This window comes from Plodia interpunctella, chromosome 8 (assembly GCF_027563975.2).
Source record: "Plodia interpunctella isolate USDA-ARS_2022_Savannah chromosome 8, ilPloInte3.2, whole genome shotgun sequence".
NCBI lineage: Eukaryota > Metazoa > Arthropoda > Insecta > Lepidoptera > Pyralidae > Plodia > Plodia interpunctella.
Genome location: NC_071301.1, coordinates 5,093,584 through 5,102,343, shown reverse-complemented (window position 1 = coordinate 5,102,343; position 8,760 = coordinate 5,093,584). Strand labels below are relative to the sequence as shown.

At 34.1% G+C, this 8,760-nt stretch overlaps 1 protein-coding gene and 1 pseudogene across 1 annotated transcript; both read right to left on the bottom strand.

The window, feature by feature from the left end:
• Positions 1–2,920: 2,920 nt before the first annotated feature.
• On the bottom strand, positions 2,921–5,178 carry LOC128672010 (cytochrome P450 6B7-like). The gene is made up of 2 exons (XM_053748888.2): positions 3,779–5,178; positions 2,921–3,240 (listed from the first exon to the last, which is right to left on the bottom strand). Exons 1-2 carry the CDS (start codon positions 5,109–5,111, stop codon positions 3,077–3,079), a joined length of 1,497 nt encoding a protein of 498 aa, XP_053604863.1. The 5' UTR covers positions 5,112–5,178; the 3' UTR covers positions 2,921–3,076.
• Positions 5,179–6,236: 1,058 nt separating this feature from the next.
• On the bottom strand, positions 6,237–8,459 carry LOC128672044 (cytochrome P450 6B7-like; annotated as a pseudogene).
• Positions 8,460–8,760: the final 301 nt, after the last annotated feature.

Sequence of the window (8,760 nt, the reverse complement as noted above, 5' to 3'; positions counted from 1 at the left end):
TCCTTATTAACGTGCAATATAAGCATAATTAACAAAAATTGAATCCGGTTTAGGAACTTGTCCATAAACATTCGTTCATTCATTTAATAAATGTAGTCAAAAACATGTCTAGCCCCTGTACAACTAAAAGCCAGTGTATTTCGGTACAGACAGGTCGAGCTGTCGGACTGCAGCAGCCAAATGCAGCCGACTGCAGCGACACCGATCTGCACTTTGCACTCTGAATTTTTAACGGCCCTGGTTATTTCCACGCTTTCCTAATTAGCCATCTTGCCTCTCGCCCGATTAAATATTAAGATGGAAATACACGAATCAAGTGCCCGTTTCTAGAATTTGTTTTGACTTTACTTTTAATATTACAAAATGTTTAATTTATATTTGAACTCAAAAGTTTATATTTAATAATATCATTAAATAGTTTTATCTTGAAACTGAATTAAGTTACAATAACCATACTAAATGTAGTACATTTTTTAAAGATGTAACTTTCTGGTAAAGAAAAGAGAGAAAGAGATAGATTTAGTATAATTTCAACCTGATCTCTGAAGAAAATATTATTTTTTGACACGCGGGCAATACCATCCGGGCTTCCAAGTGTTGAGGCGTGACGGAAGGACAAACATTAACATTATTAGTATATCATTATTCATAGATAAAAGAAATATATACATTATTAATAACATTATTAGTATGGACGTAATACGTAAAGTAGGCACAATGTAGGTATTGATTTTTCTGGTTGGATTATGAAAATGAGAAAATGACACCATTCTACATTCAAAGGTATCCGAGTCAAGAAAAATGTTTTCTGAATCATAAATTCAACAAGTACGGACAAAGGGGAAATACCAGGTGATTCGAAAGAAATAGAGAAGCGATCACGATCCGTTACACCTTTGCTCTCTGGCGTTCATTTTCTCATATTATTAAACTGAGTATTTCGCATACGGGCTGTTGTTCACGTCGGCACGTTCCCTGGGATTGTTCCCGGAACATCGGGAAAGATGTATTATTTAGAATAATTAACACTATTTAAATACTGTTATTAGATAAGATCATGTATTCATGTTAGATTAATATATTAGAAGTGATGATAATTAAAAATAAAAATCATAATTTTCCCAACGTTTTCATTTAGGGAAAGTGGATATGATCCCGGGCACGGCACATCACTATACCTCTGCTCTCTAATGTCATTTTTTTTCTCTTATTAATAATCTGACTATTCGCATATATCGGATCGGATGACTCACTTTCTACTAAAATTATTGAAACAGATTTTTATAAAGATAAGAAATGTGCATGTGTAAACAGACATTTGTATTGGTTGGTGAATTTTTACAAAAAAATATCCTTATATATGATAAAACTATCTTTTAATATATATCTTCAACCTTATTAGCTATACTATCCTAATAGGTATATAATAATAATATATAATAAAAATAGATACTAATTTCCTGAAAATTCCTAAGGTGTGTTTGGCATTGTAACACTTATCAGACATAGCCACTTCAGATATGTTTTATCAAGCACCATAAACCGGCGCAAATATATTGTATCTTTCGAGATGATAAGTATTATTAACAATTATTGTTAATATACATGTTGTAAATGTAATAAAATGTTCAAGGAAAATATAAGACAAATGTTAGTTAAATATAATATGAAGAACAATTATTAAATATTTGTATGAAGCAAAGCAATTTCATATACTTACGTTGTATTGTTTGTTACAAGTATTTGTGCAATGACGTTCTCGACACAACGATAAAATAAGCGTAGCGCTTAACTAATTTCGATTAAGCGAAACCTTCCCAACAAGAATTGACAACTCACTGTCTACCGCACTCCAACTTGGCCAACGATGTAGTGAATGAGACAGCACTATGCGAATTATTCTAGAAAGACAAAGACGAAGGCAACCCTTCATTACAGACCGCAAAGTCCCCATTGATCACAGATGCGTAAAGCCTTAAAAAACCCGCCAATTTATTTAGTCTCTAACAACAGCTACGTGGCCGGTTTGTTATGCAAAAGATGTTGATACTACAACTACAACTTTGTTCCGCGGGGATACAAAAAAATATAGGCCACAAAACAATCTATTGTATTTTTCACGTAGTGACGTATACTTTTATTTTGAAAAGTAGTTCTGCTAATGGAATTTAGCAGAATACTATAACAGCGAATAGGCTCTGAGGACTTAGTGCGGGTTTGCATTTCACTTCTCACCATCGAATTGATTCCAAGTGAGACGCAGCGAAGCCACATTACACTACATTGCGCCATTGTGACACAACGACAACCACTAACTACTTCACTTCGAATCTATTCGATGGTGAGAAGTGAAATGCAAACCCGCACTAAACCCTCTGCAACGAGGCTCCACAAGTTTACAACACAAGTAAGTCGCTCGACTGAAGGCGAAGTTCTTTCGAACAATCAAGTTTCATAAGAAATGTACGCCGTTGTAACTGCAATTTTAACTTGGTGATCAAACAGGATGGTGTTTGTTTGTAACTTAATTAAAGTTGCCTATAAAACTATGGAATCATAATAAAACTAATTAATTAGATGATGTTACGAATTAAAAAAAAAATTATAACTTAAGTTGTCCAAAAAAATTAAATAATTTAAAATAATGGTTTTTTAACTAGTGTCGCAATTGTCTTGAGGTCTGGAGAAATTATTTTAAAGGTCTGGAGGTTTTTCGCGTGCATACCAAAGTGTAGACTACAATATTTTTTTTGGCAAATTTGGCCATAGATTTTAGTCCACTGCGTTAGATAATAATAAGTGGTGTATCAGAAATGATTAGTATAGTAGTAGTACAGTAATAATTTGTTTATACTACATCAACTATACTAATCATTTCTGATCATGCAAATGTAGTTTTTGTACTTTTAAAAATAAATTATTTTTCGATTCTATTTATTAAAAAAATAATCTGAGGGAATGTATTATAGTCCTAATAATTTGGTGCAAAATTTGAAAGGCAAGGGTTTATCCTAAAGTTACAAAACCTGATACAGGTAGCGGAAAAGTGGCGCAATTGTTTTACTACTCATGTTTTTCAGCGTCTTGAAATTTTCACCCATATTCCATCTTTACTCTCCAATGTCAATGCTGTAGTTTTGTAGTTCAGCTCCGCTTTAGTTTTTGCACTCGGCTCCACTCGGAATTTCCTGAGGAAGGCTGCCATTCCCATCAGTGACTGTACTTTTGCAAATCGCATTCCTATAAGAATCAAATACATAAAAACATCATTTTTATTTAATAATATTTTTTTTTTGCTCACCCTCATTATCCCACTGCTGGGCAAAGGTCTCCCCATCTCCTTCCATTTCTCTCTATCTTGCGCAAATAAATATAAATAAAAAAAAAATACCGTAATGAAAATACCGGTGGTATTTTATGTTTTCTGGCATCTGGGTGCACATTATGTTTTTCAATGCAAAAACTGTTTTCTTATTCAGATTTTGGTAGTTTATCTTCAAATTTCAAAGTGGTGAAGAAGGTGAAGTTATTTTATTATGACAAATCAAATTAATGTTTGGTTTCTGCCGAAAAACGAAAAGAGTGCTAATTTCATTTCGCGAAGAAGGATATGCGTATAATTTTTTTGACAACTAAGGATACAAAAAATCATGAGAAGTTGAAAAGGAGAAGTGGGTAAGCGCCTAGTGGACCCTGGTCCCGTCCATAGCTTAGTGTTAATGAAATATCCGAGAAAACGCATACTTTTAATATTTAGGCTTTGCAAAATGTTACTTACCAATACAATTGCGAGGTCCCTCACCAAATGGTAGATATGTACAAGGCGGACGAGCCGCCTTCTTTTCTGCAGAAAAGTTTTCAGGATTAAATTCTTTAGGATTATGATAATACTTTTTATCTAGTTGTAGACCAGAAACTGGTATGAAAATGGGCATGCCTTTAGGAATGTACACATTGACATCAGGCATAGTATAATCTGCTAAAGATTTACGTATTAATAAACCCGCCACGGCATGTTTACGTAAGGTCTCATCAAATACCATATCTAAATAAATCATTTCTTTTATAGATTCGTAAGTAATTTTTCCATTGTACTTTGCAGTAATCCCAATAATTTCTTCATAGATTTTATCTTGAATATCTTGATGTAACGAGAGTTCATAGACCATGAATGACATAGAAGCTGATGAAGTTTCGAATCCGGCCGCATAGAAAATCAATGCTTGTGCTGCTATCAATCCATCATCCAATTCTATTTCCAGTATACCATCTTCACTTTTTCGACTAACTTTTCCCTGTTCTCTTAATTGTATCAAAAGATCCATAAAATCTTTACGTTTCATTGGTTCGTGTTCTCTTTGTTTAATAACATTTGAAATAAGATTTAAAAAGAAGTCTTGGACATCAGTAGCTGTATTAAATAGTTTTCTTATTCCAGGGATTATCATATCTGCCATCATTAATGCTTTTGAAAATGGTTTTGGATTAAATATTCGTTTAGCCATAATACTGAATTCATCTTCTTTGTCACTGAACGTGTTTAACTGCAAACCAAAGGCGCATGAGCCAATCACTTGTAATGTGTATTTTGATTTTAAGGATCGAATTTCGTGGTGGATATTTTTTTCTATTAAAGTATCTACATAGTGTATATAATTATCGATGCAGTGTTCCACAAGTGGTATCATGTCCTTTAGTTTTTTAGAGGTGAACACAGGTGTTAGTTTATGTCGTAATACCCTCCACGTTTCACCATCTGCTTCAAATAAATTTTTGCCTAGTTTACTGCGGCTAGTGCTCATACCTCGGTCTTGAAATAAATCAAAATCTTTTATCAAAACTTGTTTGATCAGTTCTGGGTCTCGCAAGAGGAGCGTTGGTGTATATCCTCGGTATAAACCAACTATTTTTTCATTTGGATATTGCTCATACGCATTTTGACACAATGTTCGTATAGACTCCTGCATTATCAAGACTTTGCCAAAATTTCCAACTATTGGCAAAGGCTCAGGCCCTTTCACACCTTTTTGTTTCCAAAAATTGTGTTTACTCTTCAAATATAAATAAACACCGTATATAAATATGAGAACACTTAAATAAAACAAAACCATTGTGCGAAATTGAGAGTTTCTGTTATACGCGACCGTTCTCTCCCAGTATATAAAGTCACTATCAGTTGTTATCAATGCATTTATTTGCAAATACACTGAGACATTATTAATTACAGTGTACTCTTCATTTATCTCTTCTCTCACTCATCTACGCGTGTTTCCAGTTTTAATATGGGTTGTGACGGCGCTGGGGTAATTTTAAAAATAAACCTCGAAATTTTGAAGTCCATTCGGCTGTAATTTACTACGTGTTACGATTTACTTAGATATCAATTTGGATAAGTTGATGCTGTCGACTGTACTTAGATAGATATGCAAAACTTGTATTTTAGTGAAATTTCATTTGGTCCTCAGAATGACTGGACCCTGGTTCAAATTACTGCGACAATTTAGAAAATATCCTTATCCATACACAATTATATTATAAAATAAGGTCCTCTGCGGCGTCTGTCTGTCTGTTCTGTTAATTTCTCCTCACTTATTCAAATGCCAGTGGCACGGTTTAAACAAAATACTTATAGATAAATGTGATGACTGAAATGGTGCATTCATTGACCGTTATTCAAAACAAGCTGTGCCTGCAACTGCGTTTGCGTGCGCAGTTTGAAATAAATGAAAATTTTCTTTTACATCCCAAAATTTATATCCCTAATTGATTTGAAGAAAGTAAAAGAAGGAGTTTTAACTTATTTCTGGAAGACAAAGTATTGGTCTGATTAAAAATATATTTGATCATTGTTTTATTAAAATGTCCTTATTTATCTACAAAACGAATCATTCATCAACGGCATTTCTTGTTTTTATTTTCGAGTTCCGTAAAAAAACGTAAACCTAGCGCTGGCGGTATTTCTTTTTCTTCACCAACCATTTTGTTGGTAGTGGTTTGAAATTTGCTTTATTTTCAATATATTGTTTAAATTTCAATAATAAATTGACATGGAGTACAAGCTTGTGATACCCCTGGCGTTGCGCGCGACTCGCGTTGATCTCCAAAACTAAACGAAAAAATAAACCTATAGGAATTTTATAAATTGTACTTAACTCTTCACGTGAGTTCAACTCGCACTTGACCCTTGACTTGGTTTATTAAATTTTCCATCGGGTTCCAAATAAAATTTCCAAAAATAAAAATTTACAAGAAAACATTTATTTCAGTAACATTATAATTTACAAATAAAGATAATATCACAACTAAAACGTTGAAAATGTTCTCAACAATTTTGCCACATATAACTATCACTTTGTGTCTTGATTTTATGATTATCGCCTTGATATTTTAACCCATATTCCATCTTTGCTCTCCAAAGTTAATGTATTACATTTGTAGTCAAGTTTGTCTTTGGTCTGGGCACTCGGTTCCACTCGGAATTTCTTTAGGAAAGCTACCATCCCCATTAGAGATTGTACTTTCGCAAATCGCATACCTGTAACAAAAATTGTTTTGATTCACGTTACAATAATAACATCACAGTAATTACATCAGTAGAATTTTAGCAAATGTGGATTGTATAAAATAAACATACATATTATTAGAGCCTGGATGTGTTTACTTAAATAATAACCACCGTGTTGTACGATATTGTATTAAACGATCTAAATGTATATCCCATCCCAACTAATATTATAAATGCTAAATTAAGTTTGTTACCCCTTCACGCATTATCTACTAGACCGATTGTTATGAAATGTGGTTCACAGGTAGAAAATAACCTAGAATAACACATAGGGTACTTAAATACCTTCAAGAGCGAAGCCCCGAGACGTAGCAAGTTGCATATGTTTTCTATTTCAATTTCTAGTAATTTTTATTTTGCAGTGTTTTCGTAGCGAATTTAGAGCCTGTAATCAAAAGAGGTACTACTTACCAATACAATTACGAGGGCCTTCTCCAAACGGTAAATATGTGCACTGTGGCCGTCCTGCTTTGTTCTCTGCAGAAAAGTTCTCAGGATTGAACTCTTCAGGGTTATCATAATATTGTTTGTCCATATGTAGCGCTGCAACTGACACGAAAACTGACGTGCCTTTAGGAATAGTTACATTTATACCAGGGAAAGTGTACTGTGATACAGATTTACGAACTACTCTGCTCCAGCTACGGACTGTTTTCGTAAGGTCTCTTCGAATACCATTTCTAAATAGGTCATTTCCTTTATAGATTCGTAAGTAATTTTTCCATCGTATTTTGCAGTTATTTCGCATATTTCTTCATATACTTTATCTTGTATATTTTGGTGTAATGCGAGCTCATAGATCATGAACGACATTGTAGCTGACGATGTTTCAAACCCGGCCGCATAGAAAACTCCTGCCTGTGCCGCTATCAATGCGTCGTCCATTTCTAATTCCTTCAAACCACCGACGTCACTCTTTCTACTAACTTTTCCCTGTTCTCTTAATTCTATTAAGAGGTCCATAAAGTCTTTACGTTTCATGGGTTCATGTTCTCTTTGTTTGATAATAGTTGAAACAAGATCTAAAAAGAAGTTCTGTACATCAGCTGCTGTATTATATAGATTTGCGAGTCCTGGGACTACTATATCAGCCATTTTTATTATTGTTGTTAAAGGTGTCGGGCTAAATATTCGTCTAGCCATAATACTGAATTCATCTTCTTCATCTCTGAAGGTGTTCAACTGCAAACCAAACGCACACGACCCAATCACTTGTAATGTGTATTTTGATTGCAAAGACCGAATTTCATGGTGGATATTTTTTTCGATTCATCGATCGACATAGTTAATATAATTATCAATGCACTGCTCCACAAGTGGTATCATGTCCTTAAGTTTTTTTGATGTGAACACGGGCGTTAATTTTTTTCTTAATAAGCTCCACGTGTCACCATCGGCCTCAAATAAATTTTTGCTAAGTTTGCTTCCAGTGGCACTAACACCTCTGTCTTGAAATGAATGAAAATCCTTTATCAACATTTGTTTTATCAGTTCCGGGTCTCGCAGGACTAACGTTGGTTCCAAACCTCTATATAAACCAACTACTTTCTCATTCGGATATTTATTATATGCATTTATAATCAAGTTCCGTATCGATTCTTGAAATATCATCACTTTGCCAAAATTTCCAACTATCGGTAAAGGCTCAGGTCCCTTTACGCCTTGTTGTTTCCAAAAATTATGTTTACGCTTTGAATATAAATAAATACCGTATATTAATACGATAACACTTATGTAAAATAAAACCATAATGGGAGCTTTTTAGAGTTAAAGTCTTCTCACACTTTATATATTCACTATTATTTCTATCTATGACACAGCACCGCTGATGGCAGAGTTGAGTCGGCTACTAACAGCTGAGCGGACTATACGCGGCTGGTTACTCAGTTGAGTCATATAATTGCCCCGTCCGTATTTAAAAGACCGTGAGGAGACAAAGGTCACTTTACTGGTGGTAATACGTAGACTGATAACGTAAGAATTCAGAAGGATGATGTGATACATGGCGCAAGGGTTTTAAGTGAAGAAGAAGCTCATTGGAGAACCCGTAGATTTAAGACTGGTAGTTTTATTACTGGTTGCACCAATAGGTTTCATTTTTAGTTCTTTATACATAAGAAATTTATATAATATGAAAACTTCCCGTAAGATTGAACTAGCGCTTTCTTTCGGGTATTATAAACGGAGGTACTGAA